Source organism: Pleuronectes platessa, chromosome 17 (genome assembly GCF_947347685.1).
Source record: "Pleuronectes platessa chromosome 17, fPlePla1.1, whole genome shotgun sequence".
NCBI classification, from domain to species: domain Eukaryota; kingdom Metazoa; phylum Chordata; class Actinopteri; order Pleuronectiformes; family Pleuronectidae; genus Pleuronectes; species Pleuronectes platessa.
Genome location: NC_070642.1, coordinates 21,788,015 through 21,804,442, shown reverse-complemented (window position 1 = coordinate 21,804,442; position 16,428 = coordinate 21,788,015). Strand labels below are relative to the sequence as shown.

The 16,428-nt window shown below is 39.7% G+C and overlaps 2 protein-coding genes across 6 annotated transcripts; both read left to right on the top strand.

Moving 5' to 3' along the window:
* Positions 1-414: 414 nt before the first annotated feature.
* On the top strand, positions 415-3,012 carry LOC128460310 (gastrula zinc finger protein XlCGF28.1-like). Its single transcript, XM_053445451.1, has 2 exons — positions 415-698; positions 1,432-3,012. The coding sequence occupies exons 1-2, from the start codon at positions 527-529 to the stop codon at positions 2,709-2,711; spliced, it is 1,452 nt and encodes a 483-aa protein (XP_053301426.1). The 5' UTR covers positions 415-526; the 3' UTR covers positions 2,712-3,012.
* Positions 3,013-4,438: 1,426 nt separating this feature from the next.
* LOC128460308 (gastrula zinc finger protein XlCGF57.1) lies at positions 4,439-14,740 on the top strand. 5 transcript variants are annotated; one of them, XM_053445445.1, is made up of 3 exons: positions 4,439-4,756; positions 5,074-5,499; positions 6,916-8,250. In XM_053445445.1, the coding sequence occupies exons 1-3, from the start codon at positions 4,585-4,587 to the stop codon at positions 7,941-7,943; spliced, it is 1,626 nt and encodes a 541-aa protein (XP_053301420.1). In that variant the 5' UTR covers positions 4,439-4,584; the 3' UTR covers positions 7,944-8,250. The 5 variants fall into 5 exon arrangements, with proteins under 5 accessions (XP_053301420.1, XP_053301424.1, XP_053301423.1 ...); XM_053445449.1 differs by lacking the exon at positions 6,916-8,250 and adding an exon at positions 6,376-6,560 and having other exon boundaries at positions 4,446-4,756; XM_053445448.1 differs by lacking the exon at positions 4,439-4,756 and adding an exon at positions 6,376-6,587 and having other exon boundaries at positions 5,396-5,499.
* The last annotated feature ends 1,688 nt before the right edge of the window (positions 14,741-16,428 follow it).

Here is a 16,428-nt window from a genome sequence, read left to right as displayed (position 1 = left end):
ATGATTGACAGCAGAGACTGACTGGTGATTGGTTGAGTTTATGTTTTGGCAGCAGAGCTGATCAGCAGGATCTCAACACTGAGGCTCCACACCACGATCACTACTGCTCAGACTCTGACTCCAAATAACATAGAAAGACCAAAATGGCGTCAATTGTATCCAACATATTTTAACTCCCTTTGTGTAAAAGTGGAGAGAGAGGAGTTCTGTCATCCATCTTTCATCCATCTTTATTTATTTATCACTATGGTTTAATTCTTTATTACAACTAATAGAAACTTATTGTAATCCAACATTGGTGTGAATGAACAGAGGCAGGTTCCCACATCTGTCGGAGGGGGCGCTATAACCATTTGAGCAATGAAGATATCAAGTTTACCCTGTCTCTCTCGGACCTTCACAGTGTGACACCCACCGGAAGTAAACACACACTAGTTGCATTAGCTAGGTGCATGTTAGCAGTTAGCTGGAAGACGCTAGTGTGGTCGTTTCTCGGGTAAATATTCAAGTAGTGGACGGAGCAGTGATGTCTTCGGTTCAGTATTTGAGAGAGTTTATCAGCGAGCGACTAACAGCTGCTGCTGAGGAGATATTCACGGTCTTTGAAAAAACCATCGTCCAGTACGAAGAAGAGGTGGATCGTCAGCGCAGACTGCTGGAGACCGTTTTGAAACCTGAAATAAAGCTGCACAGGATCGGTCAGTACAACCGGAGTGTGGCTGACATTGGACTTGTTTCTCTGTGTCTGCTCCACCCAGATAACAGTCGACCAGTTCTCATCTAAAAACCTGACATCACATGGAACATGGATTTCTCCTCGTCAAACCAGGCCTCCATTAAAGAGATTCCAGGAAGTTTGGAAACACATCTGCAGATTGTGTGAAACACTGATTGTGGTTGTGAAAATGCATCAAAAGAGATTTCACATTTTTCTCCACGTGTAGAGAACATGGAACCAGCTCGTGATATAAGGAACAACAGACTCAGATTGGTGAAGTCAGGACTAGATCATCACAGAGAAACAAAATACTCTTTAAAACATACTTTCATCTCTGTGAAATCACAAACAAAGTTCCCCCCTGAGTTATGAAACGTATATCTTATTCTTGAGGTTTTGACTTAATTATTTCGAGTTTTTTATTCTTTGGTCAGCACCTCAATTATTTTTTGGAGGAAACACAGGTCCCTATATTAAAAAAAAAAAAAATGCTTTCATGATTAAAATAATTTTTATTCATTTGAAAGAGGGTTTAAAACGATGATTTTAAATGATTCAATGAAGCTATAAAACACCCCTACACAATAGCATTTGGTGGTAAAATGTAGAAAACAGTCAGAATTGTTCCTTAACTTTCCCAGTGATTTTCTAATCTGAAACTCATTTGTCTATCACAGTTGTAACTTCTGTCTTGTGTCTCTTTGTTCCTCCAGAGCTCCCACAGCCGCATGTCTGTAAGGAGGAGGAGGTTCTCACTGACCAGCAGCTCTGTCCCCAGGAGAGGAGCTCCAGTCTGGACCAAGAGGAACAAGAACCTCCAAAGATTAAAGAGGAACAGGAGGAAATGTGCACCAGTCAGGAGGGAGAGCAGCTCGTACTGAAGCAGGAGACTGAAACCTGCATGTTGACTCCTCATGGTGAGGAAAGTGACAACATAGAACCAGAGGGTGAGCACCAGCTCCTCTCTCACAACTCTCCTGTAGCTGAGATCCAAGATCAGAACAGAAGAAAACATGTGGATTCAGGATCAAGAGAAAATGAAGAACCAAACCCACAGAAGAGTTTTCATGAAAACAAAAGTCACAGTAGCAATGTGGACAACTCCCCCAAATTAGAGATTAACTCTAATACTCAAACAGGTAAAAAGTCTTTCAAATGTGAAACTTGTGGAAAAACGTATGTTTATAAGTATAATTTGAAGATTCATCTGAGAACACACACGGGTGAAAAACCGTATTTATGCAAAATATGTAGGAACAGATTTGGACGTAGTGATGAATTGAAAGTCCACATGAGAATTCACACTGGTGAGAAGCCATTTTCATGCAACATATGTCAGAAACATTTTGTAAGTAGTAGTAAATTGAAAGTCCATGTTAGAAGTCACACTGGTGAGAAGCCATATTCTTGCCAAACATGTGGTAAATGTTTTGTAAGTAGTGGTAATTTGAAAGTCCATGTGAGGATTCACACTGGTGAGAAGCCATATCCTTGCCAAACATGTGGTAAATGTTTTGTAAGTAGTGGTAATTTGAAAGTCCATGTGAGGAGTCACACTGGTGAGAAGCCTTTTTTGTGCAAAATATGTCAGAAAAGTTTTGTAATTAGTAGTGATTTGAAGGTTCATATGACAATTCACACTGGTGAGAAGCCATATTCTTGCCAAACATGTGGGAAAAGGTTGAGACGACATGCTGAATTGAGAATCCATATGCTAAGTCACACAGGTGAGAAGCCATATTCTTGTAAAATATGTCAGAAATGTTTTGTGAAAAGTGCTAATTTGAAAGTCCACATGAGAATTCATACTGGTGAGAAGCCATATTCTTGCCAAACATGTGGGAAATGTTTTTTAGGTAGTGGCAGTCTTAAAGTCCACATGAGTAGTCACACAGGTGAGAAGCAATTTTCTAACCAAAGATGTGCACTGAATTTTCACATGAGAACTCAGACTGGGGAGGAGCCTGCAACTTGTGATAAAAGCTTCTCTTAGTTTACACACATGAAAATTTATTAAAACTTTTATAAAGGTAAAAATGTGTGTTTACTAAACAAAGATGTATATAGTTTTAGTGTTATTGAAGATGATAAATGATCTGAGGCTGTCCAGCCAACCTGCAACTACGGTCTTTTCACAAACATGTCCTTTAATTCACTGTCTTTTTTTTTCATTCTTACATCAAATTAATAACGTTTTTACTTGTTCAGTCTGCAGAGGTGAAACAACCTCATGCAGTAGATGTTCAATGCTGCTTTATGAAATTTGCCATATAAATAAACTCGTATTTTAATAACTAGAGTATTTTTTTCAATACTGGTTCGTCAGAAATATGTTCCCAATTTGATGGATTGAATAATCAGGGTTTATACCCCCATTTATTTTAAGCTGTGTATCCATCACTGCCCACAAACTACCATGTGTTCTGAACGTTGACATAGCTACATACAAACATGGCAGCAATGAAGGAGGTCTTTATAACTTTACAGCTTCAAAATGACTTTAATGGGCACTTACTTGTAAAAACGAGAATGGTGCCTTTTCCCTTCCCAATGTCCTGACCATTGTTCTTTCACTGTTTAACTTTAGTGAGAAGTTACGATCTTCAAAAGAAATACAGAACTCAATGATTATTAGTGGGTTTAATTTCAGGAATCGTAATGTCGATCATTTCAAAGGACTGAAGTCATTAAAACCCAGCGTTCATCTCAGATATCTAGGGAGGAATATCAAGAAGAGGTTTGGTGAGTTTTCTTACAGCAGCATACAACGTACCGTATATTTGAATATTTTTATTTGTGATCGGGTTTTATTAAAACTAAGATCATCAACGTATATTTTTCTGTCTTTTATGACAATGTTAACTCAACGTAGCATCGTAAATAAAGGATTGTACGATTCTCTTTCTCACTGTTGAAAGGCTTCTGTCATTTTAGGTCTTTGTTATCGCACTGATGAATGTTAATTTTTCCATAAAGTTTTGTTTTAATTAGATATTTGATGACATAAAAGACGTTGAAACGTCATGATTGACAGCAGAGACTGACTGGTGATTGGTTGAGTTTATGTTTTGGCAGCAGAGCTGATCAGCAGGATCGCAACACTGAGGCGCCACACCATGATCACTACTGCTCAGACTCTGACTCCAAATAACATAGAAAGACCAAAATGGCGTAAATTGTATCCAACATATTTTACCTCCTTTTGTGTAAAAGTGGAGAGAGAGGAGTTCTGTCATCCATCTGTATTTACAGTCTGTGATACCGACATTAATATACATGTACAGTATGATGACTGGTCTATGTCATGCTGAATAGTGTCACCAGATAAAGATAAGATAAAGATAAAGTAGCTTTATTGTCGATCTCTTAACATGTTCAAGACATAAAAGGAATCGATGCGACGTTTCCCACTCTCCCACAGTGAAACATATAAAGTGCACAGGCACAACAGATAACACAAGACATTTCCTAATACTAAGTAAACATACAGATTTTTTAGTACAGCAGCATAAGGTTCTCTAAAGTGTAAACGTAGTGATTAAAGTGATAAAAGTGCAAAGTGTACAAAAGTACAAAAAGTACTATGATTTAACTGTGTATTATAACTAATAGAAAGTTATTGTAATCCAACATTGGTGTGAATGAACAGAGGCAGGTTTCCACATCTGTCGAAGGGGGCGCTATAACCGTTTGAGCTATGAAGATAACAAGTTGACCCTGTCTCTGTCGGACTTTCACAGTGTGACACCCACCGGAAGTAAACAAAGAGCGTCTTCAGCATTAGCTAGGTGCATGTTAGCAGTTAGCTGGAAGACGCTAGTGTGGTCGTGTCTCGGGTAAATATTCAAGTAGTGGACGGAGCAGTGATGTCTTCGGTTCAGTATTTGAGAGAGTTTATCAGCGAGCGACTAACAGCTGCTGCTGAGGAGATATTCACGGTCTTTGACAAAACCATCGTCCAGTACGAAGAAGAGGTGGATCGTCAGCGCAGACTGCTGGAGACCGTTTTAAAACCTGAAATAAAGCTGCACAGGATCGGTCAGTACAACCAGAGTGTGGCTGACATTGGACTTGTTTCTCTGTGTTTGCTGTGTTTGTAGTCTGGAGGAAGAAAACACTGTGTGTTACTTTATTTTGTTGCTCTCATAAATAAAATGGTATTTATAAAATTAAAAGTTGATTTCAACAACATAAATGATTAAGTGACACATTAAACCCTCACACAACAAAATGTGGGGATAAAACCGGAGGAGCTGTTAGTGTTGTTACTTATCTTTCACAGTAATTTTCAAATCTGAAACTCATTTGTCTTTATTTCCACATCACAGTTGTAACCTCTGTCTTTGTTCCTCCAGAGCCCCCACAGCAGCATGTCTGTAAGGAGGAGGAGGTTCTCACTGACCAGCAGCTCTGTCCCCAGGAGAGGAACTCCAGTCTGGACCAAGAGGAACAACAACCTCCACAGATTAAAGAGGAACAGGAGGAAATATGCACCAGTCAGGAGGGAGAGCAGCTTGTACTGAAGCAGGAGACTGAAACCTGCATGTTGACTCCTCATTGTGAGGAAAGTGACCACAGAAAACCAGAGGGTGAGCACCAGCTCCTGTCTCACAACTCTCCTGTAGCTGAGAGCCAAGACCAGAACAGAAGAAAACATGTGGATTCAGGATCAAAAGGAAATGAAGAACCACACCCAAAGAAGAGTTGTCATGAAAACAAAAGTCACAGTAACAATGTGGACAACTCTCCCAAATCAGAGATTAACTCTAATACTCAAACAGGTAAAAAGTCTTTCAAATGTGACGATTGTGGAAAAACTTTTGTTGATAAGTATAATCTGAAGATTCATCTGAGAACACACACAGGTGAAAAACCGTATTTATGCAAAATATGTCAGAAAAGTTTTGTGAAAAGTGGTGATTTGAAAGTTCATGTGAGAATTCACACTGGTGAGAAGCCATATTCTTGCCAAATATGTGGGAAAAGGTTTGGACGTAGTGATCTATTGAAAGTCCACATGAGAATTCACACTGGTGAGAAGCCATATTGTTGCCAAACATGTGGTAAATGTTTTGTAACTAGTAGTAGATTGAAAGTCCACATGAGAGTTCACACTGGTGAGAGGCCTTTTTCGTGCAAAATATGTCAGAAAAGTTTTGTCAAAAGTTGTGATTTGAAAGTTCATATGAGAAATCACACTGGTGAGAAGCCATATTCTTGTAAAATATGTCAGAAATGTTTTGTGAAAAGTGCTAATTTGAAAGTCCATATGAGAATTCACACTGGTGAGAAGCCATATTCTTGCCAAACATGTGGGGAAAGGTTTGGACGTAGCGATGAATTGAAATGCCACATTAGAACTCACAGTTGAGAAGCCACATTCTTGTGAAACAGTCATGAAATGTTTTGGAACTAGTTGAAATTCTATCGCACTATGGGGTAAAGATATTATTTGACATATTTGGAAATCATACTAGATGAATTTTTCTTTTAAATTTATGTTGGAGTAGTTTGGGTTATATCCAAATGATCGACATATTTTGCCTTCAAATGTGAAACAAACTGATGCAGTATAAGTATTGGCTCTATGAAATGTGCCAAATAAAGAAACGTGTATTTTATTAAGTAGAATGTTTCTTTCAATGCTGGTTCCTCAGACTGATGTTCACGATTGGATGTATTACAACTTTTAAAATGATGTCTTCGGTTCAGTATTTGAGAGCGTTTATCAGCGAGCGACTAACAGCTGCTGCTGAGGAGATATTCACGGTCTTTGAAAAAACCATCATCCAGTACGAAGAAGAGGTGGATCGTCAGCGCAGACTGCTGGAGACCGTTTTGAAACCTGAAATAAAGCTGCACAGGATCGGTCAGTACAACCAGAGTGTGGCTGACATTGGACTTGTTTCTCTGTGTTTGTAGTCTGGAGGAAGAAAACACTGTGTGTTACTTGATTCTGTTGCTCTCATGAATAAAATGGTATTCATAAATTTAGAAGTTGATTTCATCAACATAAATGATTGAGTGACACATTAAACCCTCACACAACAATATGTAATGCTAAAACCAGAGAAGCAGTTAGTATTGTTCCTTATCTTTCACAGTAATTTTCAAATCACAAACTAAACTAAAACTCATTTGTCTATATTTTTATATCACAGTTGTAACCTCTGTCTTGTGTTTCTTTGTTCCTCCAGAGCTCCCACAGCAGCATGTCTGTAAGGAGGAGGAGGTTCTCACTGACCAGCAGCTCTGTCCCCAGGAGAGGAACTCCAGTCTGGACCAAGAGGAACAAGAATCTCCACAGATTAAAGAGGAACAGGAGGAAATGTGCACCAGTCAGGAGGGAGAGCAGCTCGTACTGAAGCAGGAGACTGAAACCTGCATGTTGACTCCTCATTGTGAGGAAAGTGACCTCAGAGAACCAGAGGGTGATCACCAGCTCCTCTCTCACAACTCTCCTGTAGCTGAGAGCCAAGATCAGAACAGAAGAAAACATTTGGATTCAGAATCAACAGGAAATGAAGAACCAAACCCACAGAAGAGTTTTCATGAAAATAAAAATCACAGTAACAATGTGTACAACTCTCACAAATCAGAGATTACCTCAAATACTCACACAGGTAAAAGGTCTTTCCAATGTGACACATGTGGAAAAACTTTTGTTCATAAGTATAATTTGAAGATTCGTCTAAGAACACACACGGGGGAAAAACCTTATTTATGCAAAATATGCACGAAAGGATTTGTGAAAAGTGGTGATTTGAAAGTTCATGTGAGAATTCACACTGGTGAGAAGCCATATTCTTGCCAAATATGTGGGAAAAGGTTTGGACGTAGTGATGATTTGAAAGTCCACATGAGAATTCATACTGGTGGGAAGCCATATTCATGCCAAAAATGTGGTAAATGTTTTGTAAGTAGTTGTAATTTGAAAGTCCATGTGGGGTTTCACACTGGTGAAAAGCCATATTCTTGTAAAATATCACAGAAACGTTCTGTGAAGAATGGTGATCTGAAAGGTCAGAAAAGAGTTCACACTGGTGAGAAGCCATATTTCTGCCAAACATGTGGCAAATGTTTTTTAGGTAGTTGCAGTCTGAAAGTCCACATGAGTAGTCACACTGATGAGAAGCAATTTTCTTGCCAAAGATGTGCATTGAATGTTCACATGAGAACTCGGACTGGGGAGGAGCCTGCAACACGTGATAAAAGCTTCTCTTAGTTTACAGACAAGAAAATGTATTAAAACTTTTATACAGGTAAAAATGTGTGTTTACAAAACAACGATGTATATAGTTTTAGTGTTTTTGAAGATGATAAATGATCTGAGGCTGTCCAGCCATCCTGCAACTACGGTCTTTTCACAAACATGTCCTTTAATTCACTGTATTTTTTTCCGTTCTTACATCAAATTGATAACGTTTTTATTATTTCAGTCTGCAGAAAGTGAAACAACCTCATGTAGTAGATGTTCAATGCTTCTTTAAAAAATTTGCCATATAAATAAACTCATATTTTAATAACTAGAATATTTCTTTCAATGCTGGTTCGTCAGAATGATGTTCCCAATTTGATGGATTGAATAATCAGGGTTTATACCCCCATCTATTTTAAGCTGTGTATCCATCACTGCCCACAAACTACCATGTGTTCTGAACGTTGACACAGCTACATACAAACATGGCATCAATGAAGGAGGTCTTTATAACTTTACAACTTAAAAATCACTTTAATGGACTTACTTGTAAAAAAGAGAATGGTGCCTTTTCCCTTCCCAATCCATGTCCTGACCACCTGTTCTTTCACTGTTTAACTTTAGTGAGAAGTTATGATCTTCAAAAGAAATACAGAACTCAAGGATTATTAGTGGGTTAATTTTCAGATATCATGCTGTCGATCATTTCAAAGGACTGAAGTCATTAAAAAACAGCGTTCATCTCAGATGTCTAGGGAGGAATATCAAGAAGAGGTTTGGTGAGTTTCTTACAGCAGCTTACAACGTACTGTTTCCCAAAGTGAGGAGCCATTGGAAAGTGTTGGGTCATTGTCAGGCTGTAACTGGTCCTGATACATTTGAATATTTTTGTCTGTGATCTGGTTTCATTAAAACTATCATCCTCAACGTATATTTTTCTGTCTTTAGTGACAAGTTTAACTCAACGTAGCATCGTTAATAAAGAAATGCAGTGGCGGACTCAGACTGTTTGAAGGGCAGGGGCGAAAAAATTAAAAGGGCACATTCTGCCCAACACGGGCCCCCACCAGCGTGCAAAAGCTATGATGCATCATGTATGATGAAATAGTCCTCATCCTTGATTAAGATAAGCATTAAATTATAAGGAGATCTAGATAAAAGTAATTAATGATGTGGTACTGACAATTACAATTATAACTACACCTCTATGATAAAACCACACAGGAAACTATAAAACATTTACAATATTTATTCAACAAACACAGCAAAACACAGAGGGAACTATAAACATGTATTTCACAAACAGATGTGATAATGACAATGAAAGCTATGATTTGGGAGCTTAGTTGTCAGGGGACGGAGATGGTGGGTGGTGGAGTCATAGGAGAATTCTTCTTTTGGCCATGTGTTTGTAGATGTCAATGACCTCGTTATAGTCAATTGGAATATCCCTTTCGATGGAAAGCAGCAGAAGATCCGAGAGCCTACTTTCCCCACATCGGTTTCTGAGCTGGGTTTTTATTAGCTTCAGTTTAGAGAATGATCGCTCTACTGAAGCAGTTGTCACCGGGATTGTTGCATATGTTTTTAGTAGCAAAGTCAGACCAGGGAAAACTGATTGCACATCATTGTCTTTCAGGCACTTTAACACAGCTTTCACGTTGCTGGGGGGAAGAGCATATGATGAGTGGAACACCTTGAGCTCGGTGACAACATTTTCTTCCTCCACATCATAAAATCTGCATACATCTTTGACAGATCGAGCAACTCTGTCATTTGTCATGCCTTTCCAGTGACTTGGGATGGTAAGGCAGTGAAGGCCTGAAAGAATTAACCCAGTTGGTGTCTCATCCTTCCCCTTGAACCTCCGGTGTAGCTCCTGGGAGAGTGTATCAAGGAAGGTAAAGAAAACCTTTCCCCGGTAGTGCTCCTCCAGGTCTTGGGCTTGGTAGTCCTCCGTAGCAGATTTGGTGCTGTATTTGTACTTTTGGGGTACCTTTCTGCGTCTCGCTTGTCCAGGAATTTCATCTGGAACCTCAATTCCTGCTGCCTCTGAGTTCCCTTTTGCCTTTGAAAAAAGGACCTTGAACTCCTCATCCTTCCTCATTGCTTTTACTCTCTGTATAACTCCCTCCACAATGGTGTATGATGTTGTCAAGTCAAGGTCTTTCTTCTGCAGTGAAGCAGATGCGATGGCAGTCTCATTGAAAATGGGTGTGGTAATCTCCATGCATAGAATGAACTCAAAATCTATGCTACGCAGGAGCATCCGGGCATCACCTGCTGCAGCGTCTGGTGGATCACTGTCAGCCATGTTCCGAAGCAGCTTAACGACGGCAGAAAGAACCTTCTTCAGGGACCTCAGAGCGTCTTCTCTGCATGCCCACCTTGTGTCAGACAGCCTTTTCAATTCACAGACCCTTTGGTCAGGGTACATGGACTGTTGCATTTTAACAAGCAGTGCATGGCGTTTTGTAGATCCGGCAAAAAATGTGTATAGACTTTCCACTAAGTTGAAAAACCTAACAAAATGCTGGTTTGATTTGGCACTCTCAACCAAGACCAGGTTCAGACAGTGGGCATGGCAGTGCACGTATAAAGCTTTGTCATTATGGCTCTGAATTCGCGACTGCAGACCCTTGTAGCTTCCACTCATATTTGCAGCTCCATCGTAGCCTTGGCCCCTGACATCTTCCAACTTCAGTCCATTCTCCTCAAGGAGTGTCATTACAACATTCTCCAATTCCTTTCCTGTTGTTCCCGTCACATCGCAAACTTGTTATCCAATGCAGATTTCAGGACCACTCGATGTTACAGTTCGTTATAGCGACGCACGCCACATGAAAGCAACGCCTCTTTCTCATTCCCCTTTCGTCAGCTACCAAAGAGTGGAACGTCTGCACCTCATTATCTTACCACAACATGTTTTTTCGTTTTGCCATATTCTTGCTCTAGAGGGCACATCATCATAATTAATTGTATGAAGGGGCACCATAGAGGGCACCCAATACTTTTTGTCCTATGTAAAGGGCAGCCAATAAGGCACTTTCTCTCGTATTCACCACTCTAGAGGGCATTTTTACAACCATGTAGGCACTATAAGGACATTAGAAGGGCACTCATTGAGCACGTTATCGGAGTTTCTTGTTCTAGATCGGATTTTCTTGCTCTAGAGGGCACATCATCATAATTCATTGTATGAAGGGTTACCATAGAGGGCACTCAATAATTGTTTTCCTATGTCAAGGGCAGCCAATAAGGCACTTTCTCTCATATTCACCACTCTAGAGAGCAATTTTTCAACCATGTAGGCACTGTAAGGGCATTAGAAGGGCACTCATTGAGCACGTTATCGGATTTTCTCTCGTAATTCGCCACTCTTTACGGCACTTTAGCGCGCTTTTTCAACCAAGGAGGCACGAGGGGGGGCGGTCGCCCCCCCTGCCCCCCCCCCTGAGTCCGCCACTGAAGAAATGTATGATTTCTCTCCTCTTTCTCACTGTTGAAAGGCTTCTGTCATTTTTAGGTCGTTCTTATTACACAGATGAATGTTCATCTTTCCATAAAGTTTTGTTTTGATTAGATATTAATGATATAAAAGACGTAGAAACGTCATGATTGACAGCAGAGACTGACTGGTGATTGGTTGAGTTTATGTTTTGGCAGCAGAGCCGATCAGCAGGATCTCAACACTGAGGCTCCACACCACGATCACTACTGCTCAGACTCTGACTCCAAATAACATAGAAAGACCAAAATGGCGTCAATTGTATCCAACATATTTTAACTCCCTTTGTGTAAAAGTGGAGAGAGAGGAGTTCTGTCATATATCTTTATTTACAGTCTGTGATACCGAAATAAATAGACATGTACAGAATGATGACTGCTCTATGTCATGCTGAATACTGTCACTATGATTTAACTCTTTATTACAACTAATAGAAACTTATTGTAATCCAACATTGGTGTGAATGAACAGAGGCAGGTTCCCACATCTGTCGGAGGGGGCGCTATAACCGTTGGAGCTATGAAGATAACGAGTTGCCCCTGTCTCTCTCGGACCTTCACAGTGTGACACCCACCGGAAGTAAACACACACTAGTTGCATTAGCTTGGTGCATGTTAGCAGTTAGCTGGAAGACGGTGGTGTGGTCGTTTCTCGGGTAAATATTCAAGTAGTGGACGGAGCAGTGATGTCTTCGGTTCAGTATTTGAGAGAGTTTATCAGCGAGCGACTAACAGCTGCTGCTGAGGAGATATTCACGGTCTTTGAAAAAACCATCGTCCAGTACGAAGAAGAGGTGGATCGTCAGCGCAGACTGCTGGAGACCGTTTTGAAACCTGAAACAAAGCTGCACAGGATCGGTCAGTACAACCAGAGTGTGGCTGACATTGGACTTGTTTCTCTGTGTCTGCTCCACCCAGATAACAGTCGACCAGTTCTCATCTAAAAACCTGACATCACATGGAACATGCATTTCTCCTCGTCAAACCAGGCCTCCATTAAAGAGATTCCAGGAAGTTTGGAAACACATCTGCAGATTGTGTGAAACACTGATTGTGGTTGTGAAAATGCATCTAAAGAGATTTCACATTTTTCTCCACGTGTAGAGAACATGGAACCAGCTCGTGATATAAGGAACAACAGACTCAGATTGGTGAAGTCAGGACTAGATCATCACAGAGAAACAAAATACTCTTTAAAACATACTTTCATCTCTGTGAAATCACAAACAAAGTTTCCCCCTGAGTTATGAAACATATATCTTATTCTTGAGGTTTTGACTTAATTATTTCGAGTTTTTTATTCTTTGGTCAGCACCTCAATTAGTTTTTGGAGGAAACACAGGTCAATGAAGCTATAAAACACCCCTACACAATAGCATTTTGTCGTAAAATGTAGAAAACAGTCAGAATTGTTCCTTAACTTTCCCAGTGATTTTCTAATCTGAAACTCAGTTGTCTTTATTTTTACATCACAGTTGTAACCTCTGTCTTGTGTCTCTTTGTTCCTCCAGAGCTCCCACAGCAGCATGTCTGTAAGGAGGAGGAGGTTCTCACTGACCAGCAGCTCTGTCCCCAGGAGAGGAGCTCCAGTCTGGACCAAGAGGAACAAGAACCTCCACAGATTAAAGAGGAACAGGAGGAAATGTGCACCAGTCAGGAGGGAGAGCAGCTCGTACTGAAGCAGGAGACTGAAACCTGCATGTTGACTCCTCATGGTGAGGAAAGTGACCATAGAGAACCAGAGGGTGAGCACCAGCTCCTCTCTCACAACTCTCCTGTAGCTGAGAGCCAAGATCAGAACAGAAGAAAATATGTGGATTCAGGATCAAGAGAAAATGAAGAACCAAACCCACAGAAGAGTTTTCATGAAAATAAAAGTCACAGTCGCAATGTGGACAACTCCCCCAAATCAGAGATTAACTCTAATACTCAAACAGGTAAAAAGTCTTTCAAATGTGACACTTGTGGAAAAACGTATGCTTATAAGTATAATTTGAAGACTCATCTGAGAACACACACAGGTGAAAAACCTTATTTATGCAAAATATGCACGAAAGGATTTGTGCGTGGTGATGAACTGAGAGTCCACATGAGAATTCACACTGGTGAGAAGCCATATTCTTGCCAAACATGTGGAAAAAGGTTTAGACGTAGTGATGACTTAAAAATCCACCTGAGAAGCCACACTGGTGAGAAGCCATATTGTTGCCAAACATGTGGTAAATGTTTTGTGAGTAGTGGTAATTTGAAAGTCCATGTGAGGAGTCACACTGGTGAGAAGCCATATCCTTGCCAAACATGTGGTAAATGTTTTGTAAGTAGTGGTAATTTGAAATTCCATTTGAGGAGTCACACTGGTGAGAAGCCTTTTTTGTGCAAAATATGTCAGAAAAGTTTTGTAATGAGTAATGATTTGAAGGTTCATATGACAATTCACACTGGTGAGAAGCCATATTCTTGCCAAACATGTGGGAAAAGGTTGAGACGACGTGATGAATTGAGAATCCATATGCTAAGTCACACAGGTGAGAAGCCATATTCTTGTAAAATATGTCAGAAATGTTTTGTGAAAAGTGGTAATTTGAAAGTCCACATGAGAATTCATACTGGTGAAAAGCCATATTCTTGCCAAACATGTGGGAAAAGCTTTGGACGTCGTGATGAATTGAAAGTCCACATTATAACTCACATTGAGAAGCCATATAGTTGCCAAATATGTGGTAAATGTTTTTTAGGTAGTGGCAGTCTTAAAGTCCACATGAGGAGTCACACAGGTGAGAAGCAATTTTCTAACCAAAGATGTGCATTGAATGTTCACATGAGAACTCAGACTGGGGAGGAGCCTGCAACTTGTGATAAAAGCTTCTCGTAGTTTACACACATGAAAAACATTTTTAACTTCTATACAGTTAAAAAGTTGTGTCTACAAAACAACGATGTATATAAGTTTAGTGTTGTTGAAGATGACAAATGATCTGAGGCTGTCCAGCCATCCTGCAACTACGGTCTTTTCACAAACATGTCCTTTAATTCACTGTATTTTTTTTCATTCTTACATCAAATTGATAACGTTTTTACTTGTTCAGTCTGCAGAGGTGAAACAACCTCATGTAGTTTTCATTACATCCAAATGATCGACATATTTTGCCTTCAGATGTGGAATAAACTCATGTAGTAGATGTAGCGGCTCTATGAATCGTGCCTCATAAAGAAACTTGTATTTTATTAACTATAATATTTCTTTCAATGTTTGTTCCTCAGACTGATGTTCCCGATTTGATGTATTACAACTAATAAAATCTCATTGTAAATTCCAACATTGTTGTGAATCTACAGAGGCAGTTTCCCACATCTGTCAGAAAGGGGGCACTATAAACATTTGATATGTGAAGATAAAGCTGACCCATCAAAGTTGGCCATATTCTAGACAATGTGGGATTTTTGGCAGTTTAGTAAGTCATCATTTATAACTCCATATGAGAACTCACACTGGTGAGAAGCTGTTCGCCTGCAATATCTGTGGGAGAAGATTATATATATGTTTTTGTACTATCCACTCCAGCAGCACAAGAACACTTTCCTATTGGACACTGACATAATCAATGCATTCTGTACCATAGGGTCAGACCCATTCCTGTATCTGTAATATGTTCTCCCTATTGTATGGGATTCATGTATGTATGTAGGTGGGGTGTATAAGCTACTGGATGATTTAAATTTCCCACAGGATTTAATAAAGTATCGTTATTGTTGTGCATTTGATAATAGATCCTGAATATATCTATCTATCTTACTAACGGTGCAGATGAGAAGAGTTCACACTGGTGAGAAGCCATTTCAGTGCGAAATATGTCAAACGTTTTGTGAAAAATGGTGATTTGAAAGTTCAGAAGAGAGTTCACACTGGTGAGAAGCCATATTTCTGCCAAACATACGGTAAAGGTTTTTTAGGTAGTGGCAGTCTGAAAGTATACATGAGGAGTCACAATGGTGAGAAGCAATTTTCTTGCCAAAGATATGCATTGAATGTTCACATGAGAACTCAGACTGGGGAGGAGCCTGCAACACGTGATAAAAGCCTCTCTTAGTTTACAGACATGAAAATTCACTTAAACTTTTATACAGGTTAAATGTTTGTGTTTACAAAACAAGGATGTACGGTGGATATAAAAAGTCTACATACCCCTGTTAAAATGGTTTTGGTGATGTAAACAAATGCGAGATAAATCCTGTCTGAACTTTTTCCACCTTTAATGTGACCTTTAACCTGAACAATTCAATTGAAAAAACTAACTAAAATCTTTAAGAGGGAAAAATAAAAAACTAAAACCACGTGGTTGCATAAGTGTGCACACCCTCTTATAACTGGGGATGTGGCTGTATTCAAAGTTAACCAATCACATTCAAACTCATGTTAAATAGTAGTCAGTACACACCTGCCATCATTTACAGTGACTCTGATTAATCCTATATAAAGTTTAGCTGTTCTAGTAGGATTTTCATGACATTCTCTTAGTTGCAACTTACAGCAAGAGCCATGGTCAGCAGAGAGCTTCCTAAGCATTAGAGGGATCTCATTATTGAAAGGTATCGGTCAGGAGAAGGGTACAAAATAATTTCCAAGTCAGTAGATAAACCACGGAACACAGTGAAGACAGCCATCATCCAGTTGAGAAAATATGACATAACATTGACATTACCAAGAACTGAACATCCCTCCAAAATTGATGAAAAGAGAAGAGAAAACTGGTCATGGAGGCTTCCAAGAGGACTACAGCAACATTAAAGGAGCTGCAGGAATTTCTGGCAAGGACTGGTTGTGTACTACATGTGACAACAGTCTTCCGTATTCTTCGTGTGTTTGGGCTATGGGGTAGGGTGGCAAGACAGAAGCCTTTTCTTACCAAGAAAAACATCCAAGCCTGGCTAAATTTTGCAAAAACATACATGAAGTCTCCATAAGCATGTTGGAAAATGTGTTGTGGTCTGATGAAACCAAGGTTGA

What these genes read in the sequence shown, in the direction of transcription:
- LOC128460308 (XM_053445445.1), top strand. Translation starts at nt 4,585, where the DNA reads ATGTCTTCGGTTCAGTATTTGAGAGAGTTTATCAGCGAGCGACTAACA. An exon ending in AATAAAGCTGCACAGGATCG is followed by an intron (nt 4,757 to 5,073) that starts GTCAGTACAACC and finishes TTGTTCCTCCAG; the next exon opens with AGCCCCCACAGCAGCATGTC. An exon ending in TAACTCTAATACTCAAACAG is followed by an intron (nt 5,500 to 6,915) that starts GTAAAAAGTCTT and finishes TTGTTCCTCCAG; the next exon opens with AGCTCCCACAGCAGCATGTC.
- LOC128460310 (XM_053445451.1), top strand. Translation starts at nt 527, where the DNA reads ATGTCTTCGGTTCAGTATTTGAGAGAGTTTATCAGCGAGCGACTAACA. An exon ending in AATAAAGCTGCACAGGATCG is followed by an intron (nt 699 to 1,431) that starts GTCAGTACAACC and finishes TTGTTCCTCCAG; the next exon opens with AGCTCCCACAGCCGCATGTC.